Here is an 18,094-nt window from a genome sequence, read left to right as displayed (position 1 = left end):
AGACTCCAACTCATCACCTCCTTCTCATGCTCGGCCTATCCCCTCCTGGAATTATTACTTACCTGCTTCTTCTTCATGACCTTGAGGATTTTCCTGTCTCCCCGCTCCTTTGCAGTCATCAGGCACTTGGTAACATCTGCAGTCCACTGGATCTGACTCGCAGCGATCACCATCTGAGGTGAAAGTGGAGGATGGATTCCAAAGCCCTGTCCCAGCCACCCACAGGCTTCACTCTCAGATCCCTGTTGCTGCCAGGCCCAGGTGTTATTCCTCTCAAGAGGCCCAATCTGCTCTACTTAGGTCAACCAGTAGTTTCTGACCTTCAAATATACCTGTGGGCCAGCAGTTGAAAAGCACTGCTCTAGGGGCTGGAGAGATAGTATGGGGGTTAAGGCATTTGCCTTGCACATCACCAACCACAGTTCAACCCCTGCACTGCATATAATCCCCTGAATAGTGTCAGGAGTGACCCTTGAACACAGAGCCAGGAGTAAGCCCCAAGCACTGCTAGATATGATACTCACACCCAAAAAGGAAAAGAAAAGAAAAGAAAAGAAAAGAAAAGAAAAGAAAAGAAAAGAACACTGCTCTAAAAAATGGTCCACATGCTGAAGGATACGAATCGTGGGCTCACCATGCAGATTGGGAAGGCAACATCCCAGAACAAAGCAAAGTCCCTGCATTTTGTAAGTCTCTAGAATATGTCTTGGGGCTACAGAGATGGCACAGAGGGTAAGGTGCTTGCCTTGCATAAAGCTGACCCAGATTGGGTCCTCTGTCTGCATATGGTACCCTGAGCCCCACCAGGAGTGGTCCCTGGATACAGCTAGCCAGTTGTAGCCCTACACCCTGAGAGAGAGAGAGAGAGAGAGAGAGAGAGAGAGAGAGAGAGAGGGAGAGGAGAAGAGAAATTATGTCCTTATTTTTGCTACTCATATTCGGCTCTATCTTTCTCATTTCCTATTTTCCACTGGTCCCAGCTCACCTGGCCAGCCCACTCCTTCACCCACTTGTCCCTCTTGTTGAGAAATTTCTTGAGGGCCAGGCGGCAGTTCCGGAGAAGATCCCGGAGTGTCATCCTCATGATCCTCTCCACATCACATAGCCAGGACTGAGGGTTGGGGGTCGGAAAAGAACAGGCAGATTAGGAGACAGAGCTATAATACACTGGTAGGGCACTTGCCTTACATGCAGCTGACCCAGTTTGATTCCCAGCACCCCATATGGTTTCCTGAGAGGTAAAGTGACAAGTGTCTCTTCCCAGGTTGTCCTCTCCTCAGAGATTTTCTAACAAATTTTCTTATCGCTTGATTCTGGGCCCTTTACACACTCACCTCTACTGGTCCTTCTAAGAGTACTGTGTGAAGAAAATCCACAAACTCTCCATCACCCGAAAACATTCCTACAGACTCCCATTTGTTGCTGGGTCCTACAACCTGCACAAACAAAAAAAATTATTCACTGGCAAGGGTTAAAAAGTGTCAGAATAAACAAGTAGGACTATATCAAATTCAGAAGATTTTACATAGTGAAAGAAACTACTACAGGAGCTGGAGAGATAGTACAGCAGGTAGGACACTTGCCTTGCCCATGGCCTAATCAGATTTGATCCCTGTCACTGCATATGGTTCCCTTAGCACTGCCAGAAGTAATTCCTGAGTTCAGAGCCAGGAGTAACCCCAGGATGTGGCCCCAAAACAAAACAAAACAAAAAGAAAAACTATCACAATAAAAAAAAGAGCAGCCTAATAATTGAAATATTTGCACATCCTACATTCAAGGGGTTAATATACAAAATTTATTTTTAAAAACCCACATAATTCAGGGGCCAGAGAAATAGTACAACATGTAGGATGCTTGCCTTGCTCAGAACCAACAGGAGTCCTACCCCCGGCGTCCCATATGGTCCTCTGAGCACTGCCAGCAGTAATTCCTACAGAGCCAGGAGTAACCCCTGGGCACTTCTGGATGTGGCCCCAAAACAAAAACCTCACACAAGTTAACAACAAAAAAAGCAAGAACCCAACTTTTTTTTTAATGGGCCAAAGACTGGGCAAAATATTTTGCTAAAAATGACAAAGAGGGGCCGAAGTGATAATACAGCGGGTAGGGCATTTGCCTTGCATGCGGCTGACCCGGGTTCGAGTTCCAACATCCCATATGGTCCCCCAAGCACCGCCAGGAGTAATTCCTGAGTGCAGAGTCAGGAGTAACTCCTGAGCATTTTTGGGTGTGACCCCCCCCCGAAAAAGACATAGAGATGGCCCACAGGCACATGAGAAGAATGTTCAGCATAATTTATCAAAGCCACAGTGATACAACAAATTATCAACACAATTATCACAATGATAGTTATCACAATTATCAAATTATCAACACATTCTCATTACCTTTGAGAATGGCCTATATGAGAAAGATGGAAAAAGGGGCCAGAGTGATAATTCAGCAGGTAGGGCATTTGTCTTGCACACAGCCAACTAGAGTCCAGTCCCTGACTTCCCATCGGGTCCCCTGAGCACTGCCAGAAATGGCCCCAACACAAAAACAAACAAAAGAACAACAACACAACAAAAAAGATGGTAAACAACAAGAGTTGTGAGCGTGGTGAGCATGTGGAGAAAAAGGCACTCTGGGACACTATTGTTGGAAGCGTAAATTGGTTCAGCCTTTACTACAAACAGTATGGAGTTTCCTTTAAAAAAAATCTTTTTAAATGTGGCCAGAGAGAGTACAGCAAGTAGGGCACTTGCCTTGCACATGACCAACCCGGGTTTGGTCCCCAGCACCACATATGGTCCCCCAAGCCCACCAGGAGTGATCTCTGAGAGCAGAGCAGGAATAAGTCCTGAGTACCACCAGGTGTGGTCCAAAAACAAAGGAAAACAATTTTAAGTGAAAGCTCAAAGGGTTGGAGTATACGCTTCATAATCCTGGGAGGATTGGGATGGATCCCCAGCATTTCATGATCTCTGAGTACTGAACCAGGAGGATCCTCTGAGCACCACCAGGTGGTGTCCCTCCCCTATAAATAAAAGAATATTATGATAAAGCAGGTTTTGGCTCAGTGGTAGGGAGCCCACTGTACAGTGTGAGGTCCTGGGCTCCGTACCTGATAAGAACAGTCTGCAGCCCACCATACGCAACCTCAACCACCGCATGGAAACAAATAAAGTTCCAATTTAAAAATATATGATGGGGGCCAGAAAGATAGTACAGTGGGTAGGGTGCTTGCCCTGCAGATGGCTGACCTGGTTTGACCCCTGGCATCTCATATGGTTCCCAAAGCCCCACCAGGAGTGAGCCCACTGTATAAAGCCAGGAGTAAACCATGAGCACCGCCAGTTGTGGCCCCAATTCCTATATATCTATTTCTTCAACACAATTCCTAGACATTTCTCTGAAGGCTATGAAAAGATAGATTCAAAAGGATATCTTTCACAGAATTATCCACAAAACATGGACTCAACCTAAGTGCTAACCAGCAGTAGCACTGTAGCACTGTTCTCCCGTTGTTCACTGATTTGCTCGAGCGGGCACCAGTAATGTCTCCATTGTGAGACTTACTGTTTTTGGCACATCAAATAAGCCACGGGGAGCTCGCCAAGCTCTGCCATGTGGGCGGTAGCTTACCGGGCTCTTGGAGAGGGATGGAGGAATCGAACCTGGGTCAGTCGTGTGCAAGGCAAATGCCCTACACTGTGCTATCGTTTCAGCCCCTGAGCACTGAACCAGGAGGCAGACCCAGGTATGATTCCCAGCATCCCATATTGTCCCCAAGCACTGCCAGGAGTAATTCCTGAGTGCATGAGCCAGGAGTAACCCCTGTGCATTGCTGGGTATGACCCCAAAAGAAAAAAAAATAAAGGTCACATAAGCTAACTAGCAGTAGTCTTGATAGAGGTTATCAATGGAATATTATTCTGCTGTTTTAAAGAAATGAAGTTGTGCCTTGTGGGACAAAATTGATTAAACTTGAGGTGATTATTCTAGGTGAAGTAAGGAAGAGAAAGACCATTGTCAGATGGTTCACTCATGTTGGAATATAACTAACTAAAGCAAACAAACTGTCACATACATGAAAAAGAACAAAGCTAACCTCTAGGCTCAGTGAAAACTGCGGTGGTTAACGGAAGGAAGGGGGATGGGTAGAAGGAAATGCTCTCTTTGGTGGAGGGATGACACTGAGACTCTCTTGGTGGGTACAGTGAGTCTCATATACACACAGAGCTCAATAAGTGACACCCCTAACATTTTATAGTATTTTATAGTTTAACCAAATGTCAATCCATTAAAAAAAAATACCTATGGACGATATGGCCTGTCTACACCTGGATGTCCCCAGAAGATCCTTGATCCCTCTGAGGGCAATTTCTGTTTCTCTTACCCTCCCTCAATATAACCCATTCTAAAAAGTTCTGTCCTGCGATAATACAGAATCCCCCATATTCCGCTCCTTTTGGAAGGCTTAAGGGCAGTGGCATCACCAGCCGTTCCCGCCCTCCCAGCACATCTACTGACCTTCTGCATCCTCAGTGACTTTATGTTGTCAAAGCATTTTTTGAGGTGTGGCTGTACAGCCTCAGGGTTTCGAGACTGGCCCAGGATCTCCAAAAGATCATCATTGGATAAGAAGTAGAAACGAGGGAAAATCTGGCGCTTGGTCTCTAAATACATATCCAGAGACTTCTGGATGTCTTCCAGAATTGTGTTCATTTCTATTAATGTGTCCAGGATTCCTGGGATGGAAAGCAATGAATGACATTTGCTAGCCCTTTTATCACTGCCTTAGAGTCTCTATCTATATCCACTTTGCCTATGATTTTTGGAAGCAAAGAAGCACCCTAATCATTCTATCAAGCTTATCCCATTCTCTTCATTAATTCTTTATTAAGTATTCATTATACATATTATGCCTTAGGTAGTGATTACACATCACATATGATTCAGTTAATATAAATATGACTCCCATTAGTCTTTTGAACAATCGTCTTTTCCATCAAAGAACTTTGTTTATTTTTAGGCCACACCAGTGGTGCTCAGGGCTTATTCCTGGCTCTATGCTCAAGGATCATTCCTGGTAGAGATCAGGGGGCCATAAGGCACGCCAGGAATCAAACCCAGGTTAGCCTCATGCAGGGCAATTGACCTACCTTCTGTATTGGCTCTCTGGCTCCAAACTTATTTGTTCTTTCCAACAAAGTCATTTTTTGTTTATTTGGGGGCCACACCCAGTGATGCTCAGGAATTACTCCTGGCAGGGCTCGGGGGACTATATGAGGTGGCAGAAATCAAACCAAGGTTGGTTGCATACAAGGCAAAAGCCCTACCCACTGAACTATTACTCAGTCCACTCCAACAAAGTTCTGTTGGTCATATACCAAGAGCTTCTAAAAATTAAGATTGTTCTGCAAATATAAAATCCAACAAATTTAGTAATTAGATTCAAGTACAAGTAAGTAATTGGCACATGATGAAAGAGGCTGACAACCACTGGGGTTGCCAGTGTTCAACTGTGACACAGTAAAATGAGTAGAATAAGAGGAAGATGGTCATTCAAATGGCAACTCTTTTGTTTTTAGTTTTCAGGGCCACACCCAGAAGTGCTCAGGGGATAGTCCTGGCTCTGTGGTCAGGGAAATCAGGGAATTACTGTAGCAAAGTGTGGGAATAGAACTGGAGTCCACCATATGCAAGGCAAGTACCCTACCCTCTGAGCTCTCTCCAGTCCTCAACTGGCAACTTTTTCACTTGTCAGTTAACCTTACTGAGCTTTAACCTCTTTAAAAATGGTAATATATCCACCTCTGGGTTAGGAAAATAGATCAGAGCTAGAGAACATATTTCAGTCCCCGAGCACTGCAGGAGGGACCTCCCAGAGCACCACCAGGAGGGACTTCAGAGCACTTAGCTAAGCACTGAATCGAGAATAACCCCAGAGTACCACTAGGTGGACCAACCCCCCCCAAAAAAAAGTGTCTTAAAGAACAACTCCAGATATTAAGTAAAGTGGACTCACATTAGTCATTTGTAGTTTCACACAGTAAATTTGAAATCACCTTAATTTCCTCCCCATTTGAAGATTTTTGTTTGTTTGGGGGCCACACCCATCAGTGCTCAGGACTTACTACTGGATCTGAGCTGTGGGATCAATCTTGGCTGGGCTCAGGGGCCATACGGGATATTGGAGCTCAAACCTATATCAGCAGCATGCAAATCAAGTGCCCTACCCACTGTTCTATCACTCTGGCCTCCAGAGTTTACAGCTTTCTAAGGGGAAGTAAGGATGCCCTGGGTCTGAGCTATGGGGTCATCCTTATACCTTCTGGGTTTTTTGGGGGAGGGGTTGGATTTTTTGGTTTTGGGGGCACTTCTGGAAATGCTCAGGGCTTACTCCTGTATCTGTACTCAGAAATCACTCCTGGTGGTGCTTGGTACTCAGGGGATCATATGGAATGCCAGGGATTGAACCCAGGTTGGCTGTGTGTAAGGAAAACATGCTACATGCTGTACTTTCAATCCTGCTCTTCATCCTCATACCTTCTACCCTGCAGTGTTCAGGGGCTACTCCCAGCCTGGTGTTTGTGGTCATTGGCAGCAGTGCTTAGGAGACACAAGATCAAATCTGAACCTCTAGCATGCAAAGTATTCAATCTGCGGAATCTGCTATCTCTCCAGACCTCTTATCTCTCCAGTCAGTGTGTGTGTGTGTGTGTGTGTGTGTGTGTGTGTGTGTGTATGTGATTGTTTGGGGAAGGGGGGGTGGGGCCACGCCCAATAGTGTCAAGGAGCTGTTCCTGATAGTGCTGGAGAAACTAGATGTGCTGAGTTTTTCTGTTGCTTTTTGGGGGCCATGCTCGGTAATGTTCTCAGGAATTGCTCCTGGTAGTGCTCAGGAATGCCAGGGAACAAACCTTGGTCAGCCAAGTTCAAGGTAAGCACCCTTCTTCCTACACTACCTCTCCAGCCCCTTGGGGGGACTATATGTGGTTGTGAGGACTTAACCGGGGTCGCTAACATACAAGACCTAACCCCCATAATATCTCTCCACCCTCTCCATTCTTTTAACAATTCTGTTGTACTTCTTCACTCAAATATTTGTTGCACTTAACTCACTAAATAATTATTTAATGCTGGTTTTGTTTGTTCATCTTGACAAACAACAGGGATGTTATGACAGCCTGGTATAAGAATTAATTGTTCAATAAATAAAGGATGTAGTCCTGACATCACATATTCCAATACCTAAGTAACCAAGAGGTTACGAGGTTCAGACCTGGATAGTGGGTACTCCGGAGAGCATTGTTATCTTTGTGCATCCGGTCCATGATGGTTTTCCAGTTACTGTTGACCTGGTCAAACAAGGCTGATTCATTGGGGAGCTGCTTGCGAATGTCTTCTCCTAGGAAAATATTCTGAGGGCAAATAATTGAGGTTAGAGATTGTTTCTCACATAATTTCTATGCCCCCTGCTACAGACCAGGGATAACAGTTCTATAGGAGATAAGGAAATCTAGAACCAAAGGCAAGATGTCCAAGTTCTAGGGTGAAACTGGGTTGGGAGGCCAGGAACGAGGGTCCAAGAAGAGAAATAGAAGGAGAACTTTTCAGGAAGGGAACTGAAGATGGGAAGCACAGCAGAAAGTCAGATATTTGGGTTGTAGATGAAGAATGACTTGGGAGGTGGGGAAAAGATACTGACAAAAGGAAAAATATTTAGATGCCCGGCAATGAAGCAGTCGAAACAGGAAGTAGGAAGAGCTAAGGCACAAAATCCTGACCTCTAGATACATCCACTGGCGCTGCACTGTGAGCACCATCTCAATCACTTCCAAAATGAGGGAGAGGCAGCGTTCCCAGTGATCAACTTCTTTCTCAAAGGCCTTGACAAAACGAGATGCCTTCATGGTAGACAGAGACACCTGATTATCTTCCAGTGCCTGGAATACTTCCTCTGTACCTCTGGGGTAGAGGGGTCAAAATCAGTCTGTTCGTTCCCTTCTGCCAAAATTTGGTCCCCTCTTTGCAGTCCAGTCTAGTCAGCCTTCCCCCTCCTAGAGCTCCAAGAATTTCTACCTGAGTCGATGATGTCCCTTATCCTTGTAGGGTACTATGTCTAGCTGAACCATATCCCAGGTCTTGGCAATGTTTTGCAATGCCTGTGGAGAGAAATTGGGAGATGGAGAAATAAAGTATTTAATCTGCAAGAGACTAGGAGAAGAAACAAGTGGTATTGGAAAACTGAAAGGCTTTTGAAAGTATTTGCTCCTCAGTTACGATGCATAGGAAGTGGGGCCCATGGAAGAGGATCTTACCAGCTCTATGCCCAGTTCTTTGGTTGCCGAGGCAGAAATCTCCCCAATTTTCTCCACATGCTGATCCATCCCAAGCTCTACAATTTGTTCCAACGTGAAACTTTCAGATTCCTGATTAAACTCTCGTTGGATTTCATCCCTAACTTGATCCCAGTGCCTGCAGACAAGAACAAAAAGTCAAGGGTCTGCAATGGAATACTATGCAGCTGCAAGAAACAATGAAATCATGCAATTTGCTGTAACCTGGTTGGAACTTGGAGATATCATGTTGAGCAAAGTAAGCCAGAAGAAGAAAGACAAACGCAGGATGATCTCATTTATCTATGGCATACAGAATAACTGGTTGAGGAAATGCAATGTAGTAAAGGTGGATGCCTAGACCACCCTTGACCACAGTGCTTCAAAGGGGGAAAGTAATGGGGAACTGGAATCAGGGCTCTGGTTATAGTGGTGATGTGGGAGAGTGATACAGTCATACATCAAAGAGCAGACTCACAAACACTGAAACATGAGATCTAAGATGCAAACACTGGACTTTATGACATGCCTGTCAAAGTGGCAAGTGTAGCAGGTGGGGACCTGGGGGTGGGATGAAATATGGGAACACCGGTGGAAAGAAGTTGACACTGGTGGCAGGATTGGGGTTAAAATATCAGATGCTTAAAATTCAGCTATCAATAACTTTCTAAGTTACAGTTCTTTAAATAAAAAATAAATTTAAAGAGGGGGACAGACACAGAATATTCTCTCTCATAAGCGAAGTATAGAGAATAATTGTTAGGGAGTACTAAATATCCAAAGGCAACAGAAACTGAGAATCTGTCTTCAATAGAAATAGAGTGGAGGCGGGAGGGGCACTGGGCAATGGTGGAGGGAAGCAGACACTAGGGTGGGGCATGTTGTCTGGGATATTTTATGTACAAAACAAATCCTACTAATAAAAGTTTGCAAGCTAAAAAAATTGCCAAGTGTCTAGAGGCTGGAAGGCCTACTGAAAGAATCTACTGGAAAATATTATTCATCCTGTGGATATTCCAGTTCCACATATTTACCAATCCACAATTCAACACGTATTTACTAAAAAGGCTCTAAAATTCAGGGTCTAGGGGCTGCAGTGATAGCACAGCAGGTAGGGTGTTTGCCTTGCATGCGGCCGACCCGGGTTCGATTCCCAGCATCCCACATTGTTCCCCGAGCATGCCAGGAGTAATTCCTGAGTGCATGAGCCAGGAGTAACCCCTGTGCAATGCCTGGCGTGACCCAAAAAGCAAAGTAAACAAACAAAATAAAATTCAGGGGCTAAGGAGATAGCACAGGGCTCAGGGTCATATGCTTTGCATATGCAGGACCTTGATATAATCATGAGCACCATATGACCCATCCTGGAAGCCCACAAGTATCACGTGGCCCAAACTGCACAGTAGCTTTAGGTCCTGGCAAAAACTATCACTCCATCTGGCCAAGAATGCAGTGTCCCCATAGCACCCCTCAAGCACCACTTAGGAGGCCCACTATCCCCCTAAAAAAAATCTCTAAGATGAAATCCTAGGCGTTGTAGGAAATGTAGATTTCGATAAGTTGATTTTCTGAAGAGTGAGTGAGACTGACAAGGTTTGTGACAGATTCATTGTGTACCAGGCTAAGTGCTTCACATGAAAGAGCTCAATGAATTCTCATGGCCACTCAATAAATGAGGAATTCTTGTTAAGATAAATATATGCAATGGGTCTCACTCTCCTGACCTTGAAAGGGCCTCCAATATAGCAGCACTGGGAAAGACGAGTAAGGAGAGGCTGCTAATATCTTAGGGCTGGGACAAATGGAGATGTTACTGGCACCTGCTCGAATAAACAATGAACAATGGGATGACAGTGATACGGTGATAGTTATTTTATATATATATACATAAAATTAAATGAGGCTTAGAGAAAATATGTAACTTAAAACCTGTATAATTGAAACCCAAGCACAAAATTTGTAAGTCTACAACTGTACCTCATGGTGTCTCACTAATAAAAATCAAAAAAAAAAAAGAAGTATAGAGTGATGGAAGAATAAATAAATAAATATCAAAAATCTTTAAAAAAATAAAAAATAAAGTAACTTAAAATAAAGTCGTTAGATTATTCTTAACCACATAATACTTAAAGGTGAAGAACTGCCCAAGTCTTTGTACCACAGGCACTGAGAAAAAAAGAAAATTATTTTTTCCCATTATAAATAATTATCAAAACACCATTCATAAAAATGTATCCTATTTTAAATGGTTTCAAAGGTCTCCCAGACCATGCAGTAAATTTCAAGTGCATTAAAAAGGTGAAACTTGAAAAATAAAATTACGAAGTATTTGATGAATGAAAACATTTGTAACTCTAAGGCAGGGAAACCCTTCTTTAAAAAAGAAACAAAAGCAAAAATACTTTTTGTATGAGAGAAAACATAAATCTAGGCTATGATAGATAAACTAAAAGAAGAGGGGCCTGGGGCTGGAGAGATAGTTCAGATGGTGGAGCACTTGCCTGGCACATGGCTGACCGGGGTTCGAGCCCCGGAATCTTACATGTCCCCCCTGCACTGCCATAAGCGATTCCTGAACACAGAGCTGGGAGTTACCCCTGAGCATCACTGGGTGTGAGCCAAAAACAAACGTAGATTAAAAGAGAAAGAGAGGGGCCAGAGAGAGCCCCAGAAAGGAAGCACAAGGGGAGGAGACAGGAGAAGCCAGGACAGTGAACATGAGAGGGAGGACAGAGGCAGGCTCCAGTGAAGGAGCGTCATCTTCAGAATGCACGTTTTTGGACAGAGGAGGGCTAGAGTCATTCCACCAGGGTTGGATCACTGGAAGGACCAGGTCAGGGTCATCCCCAGGAGTAGAAGGGCAGCCTCACCTCTCTCTTAGGGCAGGGTTTCGCAGGTCAGAGATGAGAGGCATGGTCCTCTTGAACTGCTCTATTTTTGAGCGAGTGGTTTCAATGATTTCCCAGTTTCGATCCTGAGCAAAAGTAGGAGGTATCAGAAAACCAAGCTATCTACTATCCCCCTTTCTCAGCTGACTTGTCTTCGGCCTCCCCAGCCTTTCTCCACACACCTTAAACTCTTTGGCTAGTCTTGTGAGGCGCCGGAACAGCCCATGGGCTGTGGACTCCATGGCTTCTGTTTGCAGGGTCAGGAACTGACCCATCTTCCACTGGTTCCAGTTCTCTTCCCAGTCCTGTGTGATCTCCCAGATTTGCTGCAGTGCATCCAAATCCTGCACAGCAGAACAGAAGGAAAGGGAAGAAACTCTTTCCCTCTTCTTCCCAGACACTCAAGTTCTTTGCGCCTTTCATTCTGGGACACTTTCTTTTTCTTTTATGTATTACACCTGGCGTTGCACAGGGGTTATTCTTGGCTCATGCACTCAGAAATTACTCCTCGTGGTGCTCAGGGGACTGTATGGGATACTGGGAATCGAACCCAGGTCAGCCGTGTGCAAGGCAAATGCCCTACCCACTGTACTATTACTTCAGCCCCCCCTTTTCTGGGACACTTTTCCATGAAGGTTAAAGTTGCCTTCTCAGTTCATTTTCTTTCTTCACTCTCTTAAGAGCTTCTCAAGTAATAAACACATTGAAATATTTTTAATTTCATTAGTCATTAGTCAAATCAAAACCACAGTCAGCTATCACGTCAAACCCTGATGGGCAGCAAGAACAACAACAACAAAAGGCAGGGGTGGCTCAGTATTGGCAAGGATGTGGAGAAATAGAAGCCCTCAGACATTGCCAGTGGGAGTTTAAAATGGTGCAGCTGCTGGAAAATGGTTCCTCGAGTTAAACAAAACTAGGGAGATGACTCAAAGGACCAGAGGGACACTTTGCTCATGTGAGCCCTGAGCTCAATTTCCAGTTTGAGCTACAAGGTCCCTCAAGCACTGCCAGGAGCCACCTAAGTACTAAGCTAGGAACTCTTCCTGAACATGGCTAGTGTGATTCAAAAGCAGGTTAAGCAGTTACCGTATGATCCAGAAAACTATAAGTATGTACTCCTGCACACGTATTCACAAGAACTGGCTCGAGGGACTCATTCAAATATAAGGGCACACACAATCATAGCACCATACTCCATATAGCCAAAAAGAGAAAATAACCCAAATGCCTCTCACCAGGTTAACATATAAACAAAGTGTGATCTGGAACATGCAGGGGAAACTGTCCAACCCTAAAAGGACTAGTGCAAGTGACAGACATGGGTGGATCCTGAGAAGAGTGTGCAAAGTGAAAGAACTTTGATACAAAAAAAAAAAAAACAGATTAAATGGTTCTATTTTTCATATGAACTACCCAGAATAGGCAAATCCATGCCATAAAAAAGTTTCTTTTCTGGTAGTTTCCAGGAGTTGGTGGAGATAAAGGGGGAGTGGAGATGAGGAAGTGGTCGCTAATGGAGATATATTTGGGGATGGTGGGGAAATGATGAAAATGTTTTAAAACTAAAAGTGATGGTTGTACAATACTATACAATTGTGCCAGAGTTGTTCTCCTTAAAACGTTTATCTTGTTAGGGATGAAGAGATAGCACAGCAGGCAAGGTACTTACTATCCCTGACATCCCATATGGTCCCTCAAGCCCACCAGAAGTGATGCCTGAGCACAAAGCCAGGAGAACTAAGTAAGACTTCAGCACTGCTGGGTGTGTCTCAAAAGGGGCAGGGAGGTGATTTTGTTAACTGACTTTTACCTCGATATTTTAAAATGGTAAAAGTCCTCATGTATTTATCTTCTTGGTCCCAGCTGTTTACCCAGGCCCTTGGGATCCAGTCTTCAAGCCCACGCCCTCTCATTATTACCACCAGGGCCCCGCTCTGCACAGCACCTTTTCCAGGTGCTGTAGGTCCTTGGAGATCGGCTGCTCAATTTTGAAGATGCCCAAGTTGGAACGAAGACTGTTCTCTTCTTCCCTCATGGTATTCAGCATGGCACGCATTTGGGAGATCTGTTCTAGAGCAGTCTGGTATCCCACGCTACTGGTGAAGGGGCCTGTGGAAAGTTCCAGATGGAGCTCAGCTTCTCACCACAGCCAAGTTCCCCTGCAAGGATTATCGTGTCTCTGTGGGTAAATCTCACGTCTCACACGTCTCACACGATAGAGAGAGGGAAAAAAGAGATAATGTGTTGAAAGGATGATAGTTAATCTTAGCAAAAAAGATACAAAGTGCAGGAATCAGGTGGGACACGGGATATACAAAAAGTAAAAGGTGGGAAGCGGGACTGCTGCCTTGTGATCAGACCAGCCAGAGCAGGGCCAGAGCAGTGACCAGGCTCTCACCTGCAGCACTGTCCTTGCTCCCATCAGAGACTGGCTCACAACAAAGACAGGAGATGGGGTGGGAGAGAAGTGGAGAGAGAAGAAAGGAGCACCTTTGAATTCAAAGTCTTCCAGAAGATTATGGGCTTTCCTCTTGAAATCTTCAGCTGAGTGAATCAGGCCTGTCTTGAATTTCTCCTTGTGTTTCTTCAGCATCTGTTCACTGTCCAGCAGAGTCTGTTGGAAGACGAGCCACTCTCCATTGAGACTTTCCAGCATGTCCAGCACCTGGTGACATCAGAGAGAGAGGATGAGCCAGGAGCAAAGGTCTGGTCTTCTCTTTAATGCTTTTCGGAACTCCTTTCTTACCCTCCGTGACATGAAACATAGAGAAATCAGAATAGCAGCTGAGTGGGCTTTGGCTCTCTGAGGCTCTTGAATTTATTTATTTATTTTTTAAATTCATTTTCAGTGCTAAGCATGAAACCCAGGGCCTCACACATGCTGGGTATGCCGAATGTACGCTACCGCTGAGTTACACTCCCAGCCTGAAGCTCTGGAATCTTTTTTTTTTTTTTTTTGCTTTTTGGGTCACACCTGGCGATGTACAGGGGTTACTCCTGGCTCTGCACTCAGAAATTACTCCTGGTGGTGCTCAGGATACCATATGGGATGCTGGAAATCAAACTTGGATCAGCCGCGTGCAAGGTAAACGCCCTGCCCATTGTGCTATCGCTCCAGTCCCAGCTCTGGAATCTTGAGTCTTCTTGCCCTCTTACATATCTGTTCCCGCTCCTGACAACTTAGGAGTCGACACAGTAGGGAGTCACCCCACAGTCTGCTGCTGCGATGGGCCCCATTCAGATGGACCAGACACCACTGAAACTCACACTTTCTGGAACTATCACTTCGTACTTTTCAAGAATGGCAAACTGCTCATGAATGGGAGGGATCTGGGCCTCCAGGTTAGGCAGGTCATGCTGCAGGGTATCCATGAGTTGTAGACTGCCGCCCAGCTCCTCCAGGGTCTGGGGAGGGTGGCTGATTCTGGGGACAGGCAGAGAAAGTGCTGGTGAGTGGAAAGGGCCAGGGCTGCCCTCCCCCAGTTCATGCGGGGCACCCTGAGTCCATACTTCTCTGCATTCTCCTTGAGGTAGGTGTGCAGCTCCAGGAGGCGCCTGGCTGCCATCTCCTTGAGCAGAGTCGTGAACTTGTTCTGCCACTCGTTGCAGTGCTGCACCAGTGAGAACTTGAGGTGTGAGCAGTCCAGCATCACAAACTGGACGTTGAGGACTGTCTCCTCTTTCTGCACATTGTTGGCAACCTCTGTATAGCTGGAAAGACCCGGTCTCCACTAGGATGTTTTTCCTTGGTGGACATGCAACCACCCTGATGCCGGTTCCAGTCCTCTTTGGTCACCCCAAACCTGTGCAGCACCCCTATCACATTCTTCTGCTCCCACTCCTGTGTCAACCTATCCCAGGCCCACACAGCAGTAATCCTGTCATTTTTCCCAGCACTGCCAGCACTGCAACCTGTCAGACTCTGCTATCTGTACTTAAGACTTGAGAGTTGCAAAGATGTGAGTTGAGTTCACACTGCTGCTTACTAGCTCTGGACCTATGGTAGGTCATTTAACTTGTTTAGGCCTTAGTTTCCCCTATCTGTAACTAATAACCAATCTCACCAGAAATCCTGTGTGCAAGAATAAAACTGGCAGCTGCATCTAATTTCTTTTTTCTTTTTTTTTTCTTTTTGGGTCACACCCAGCGATGCTCTGGGGTTACTCCTGGCTCTGCACTCAGGAGTTACTCCTGGCGGTGCTTGGGGGACCATATGGGATGCCGGGGATCTAACCTGGGTCGGCCACGTGCAAGGCAAACACCCTACCCGCTGTGGAATTGCTCCAACCCTGCATCTAATTTCTTTGCCTGCTTTCTTCTCTGCTGGGGTTCTAGACCACAACTTGTGAGCATGTTCACGCATCCCCATCCTTAGGCCCTTCCTTAAGTTACGGCCATTCGCTGGAACACCCTCTCACCGTTCAACTCTGCCTGTGGAAATCCTATCCTGCCCACAAAACCCAAACCCAAGTCACTTCCTTCATGAAGCCTTCTTAAAGCCCTTTGCTTTAGAGACCCTCTTCTTCCACTGAACTGCCTGCCATCTTGTCTATCCTAATCAATGGACAGTAGGTCCTCTCCAAACATTGTTTATCGTTTTTAGATACTGCAACCATTTGCAAAGCAATAAAAGTATGCCTTCAAAAATCAGGATATTCAATGTTTGTCAGGATAGTTTTTTTTTCTCATCAACATCATACTAGATATGGTTGTCTTCTTTGTTTGAGGGCTTTGTTTGTTTGCAGTACCAGGGACTGAATTCAAGACTTCTCAAACATGCAAAGCATGTGCTCCTTCTCATTCCTCATCAATATTATAATAAAACAACATTGAAGAGGATGGAGTAATAGCTCAGTGGGCTAGAGCACAAGCTTTGCATGCAGGAGGCCCAAGTTCAATCCTTGGCATTGACTGGAGTAACCACCGAGCAACTAACTGGGATAGTCCCTGAATGTAAGTAACCAGGTGCAGTCTAGAAACAAAACCAAAATAAGATAAACAAGACATTGATCAAAGGAATGTTATTCAAGGTCCTGTTTTTATAGCACATTGAGTTTGTGTAATATTAAGTACATTAATGATATGTACAACCCAAGTTCGATTCCTCCGCCCCTCTCAAAGAGCCCAGCAAGCTACCAAGAGTATCTCGCCCCCCCTGGCAAGTTACCCGTGATGTATTCAATATGCCAAACACAGTAACAACAAGTCTCATGATGGAGACGTTACTGGGCCCGCTCAAGCAAATCGATGAACAATGGGAGGACCGTGATATTCAGTGACACTAAGTATACTAGTACAGCATTTTTGAGTTTCTAAAATGCTTTCACCTATATCTCACAACCTTGTAAGATCGGAATTGTAACATCAGTTTCAGAGAGAATATTAATAACCTGTCAAGATTTTTAGGTAGTCAGTAAGTGGTAGAGCTAGAATTTTGATCTTCCTCAAGATCCCATGCCCATTGATTGCTTTTTTAATAATTCTCTTGTCTTCCTTCCCTACTACTATTCTCAGGAAGAAAGCACTTGATTATTTCTTTATTCCCTACCATCCATAAGAAAGTCGTGTTTATTGAATGAATGAATGAAAGGATGAGTGCTCAAACCTGAACTGAAGAATCTTCTCTTTAACTTCACTCTGTTTATTTCTCTCATCTTTCAGTCTCCCAGCATTTCTTCTTTATAGAACCCTATGGGTACCTCCCCCCAAATGGCTTTACCCCTAAATTTTCTTCATCTTTTATCTGATCTCTGTCCTTGAGAAATAAAGGGTCAAAGCTCTGTGTGCTGTCCTGATCCTACAGCTGAACACACACGTCTGCTTCAATCCATATGCCCACTCTCTCTCTCCGATCTCTAAGCTGAATGTCCTCTTCCCATTCCACATCCCTCAGAGGCGGATATCATGCTACTTTCACTCCTTACCGAGCAATGTCAGCATCGAAAGAAGAGACTGGGGGATTGAGGCGCTGGTAGCGCCGAATGAACGAGTCCTTGTTGATCTCCCAGATTTCCCGATACATGTCCCAGGTCTTGAGGTAGCTCTGCAGCATGTTCGCATTGTTCGCCATGCCGCTGCTGATCTGGGCCTGGATCTTCTTGATTTCCTCATCTCGCTCTGTAAGATCCAGCAAAATCGTTCTCACTGACTCCCATCCCAACTCAAGTCCCAGCCTAGTCCCTGGCTACCACTCTATTCTTCTGCTCAAGACCACTTCTCCAGAGAGGCAGGGCTGGAGCAAGTTCCTTAGAAAATGAAGGCGGAGGCAGGGAAAACACAATGATTAGCCTATGTTTCTCTCACCCACTGGTATTTTGGTGGTTTATTTTTGAAAGGTTTTTTTGAGGGGCCAACCCAGTGGTACTGGGGACTCACTCCTGACTTTGCACTCAGAGATAATTCCTGGCAGGCTCAGGATGCTGAGGATTAAACCAGGGTTGGCCACATGCAAGGCAAACACTCTATGTGCTGTATTATCACTCTGGCCCCCTATCTTTATAGCTCAACCCCAGCCCCCAAATTGTCTTCCCTAATCTCCCATTTTAAATCACAACTCCTTCTCTTTTTGAGGAAAAGAGTTTATACCTGGTACTACTCAGGGAATACATTGGTTCTGTATTTTGGATTACTCCTGGCAGTGCTTAAGGGACCATATGCAGTGCTGGGGATAGAACCTCGCAGGAGTGACCGCTGAATGCAGAGTGAGAAGTGAGTCCTGAACACCACCAGATTGTCCTCTGTCCCACAAAAATAAATCCTCCAAAAAAACCCCCACCAAGATACCAGTGAATGTAAAGCACATGCTCAGTCCACTGAGCTATCTCACTGGTTCCTACTTACTTAATCTTTTTTTTTTATTAAAAAAATTTTTAA

General features: G+C 45.0%; 1 protein-coding gene across 1 annotated transcript in view; it reads right to left on the bottom strand.

Annotated features, from left to right (window-relative positions):
* The window catches only part of DNAH2 (dynein axonemal heavy chain 2), a 149,350-nt gene that overhangs the window by 58,420 nt on the left and 72,836 nt on the right, over positions 1 to 18,094 (bottom strand). The window contains exons 18-32 of the mRNA XM_056114802.1: positions 17,146 to 17,338; positions 14,732 to 14,932; positions 14,489 to 14,645; positions 13,712 to 13,886; positions 13,167 to 13,330; positions 11,401 to 11,562; positions 11,201 to 11,304; positions 8,313 to 8,469; positions 8,074 to 8,156; positions 7,779 to 7,959; positions 7,274 to 7,412; positions 4,519 to 4,736; positions 1,335 to 1,436; positions 986 to 1,111; positions 63 to 173 (exon numbers count right to left, since the gene is read on the bottom strand). Coding sequence (XP_055970777.1) covers positions 63 to 173; positions 986 to 1,111; positions 1,335 to 1,436; positions 4,519 to 4,736; positions 7,274 to 7,412; positions 7,779 to 7,959; positions 8,074 to 8,156; positions 8,313 to 8,469; positions 11,201 to 11,304; positions 11,401 to 11,562; positions 13,167 to 13,330; positions 13,712 to 13,886; positions 14,489 to 14,645; positions 14,732 to 14,932; positions 17,146 to 17,338 — 2,273 coding nt within the window. The remainder of the gene's footprint in view (positions 1 to 62; positions 174 to 985; positions 1,112 to 1,334; positions 1,437 to 4,518; positions 4,737 to 7,273; positions 7,413 to 7,778; positions 7,960 to 8,073; positions 8,157 to 8,312; positions 8,470 to 11,200; positions 11,305 to 11,400; positions 11,563 to 13,166; positions 13,331 to 13,711; positions 13,887 to 14,488; positions 14,646 to 14,731; positions 14,933 to 17,145; positions 17,339 to 18,094) is intronic.

This window comes from Sorex fumeus, unplaced genomic scaffold (assembly GCF_029834395.1).
Source record: "Sorex fumeus unplaced genomic scaffold, SorFum_2.1 ptg000028l, whole genome shotgun sequence".
In the NCBI taxonomy this organism is placed as follows: Eukaryota; Metazoa; Chordata; class Mammalia; order Eulipotyphla; family Soricidae; genus Sorex; species Sorex fumeus.
The sequence above is the reverse complement of the archived record's forward strand: the minus strand, read 5'-3'. Positions and strand labels throughout refer to the sequence as shown.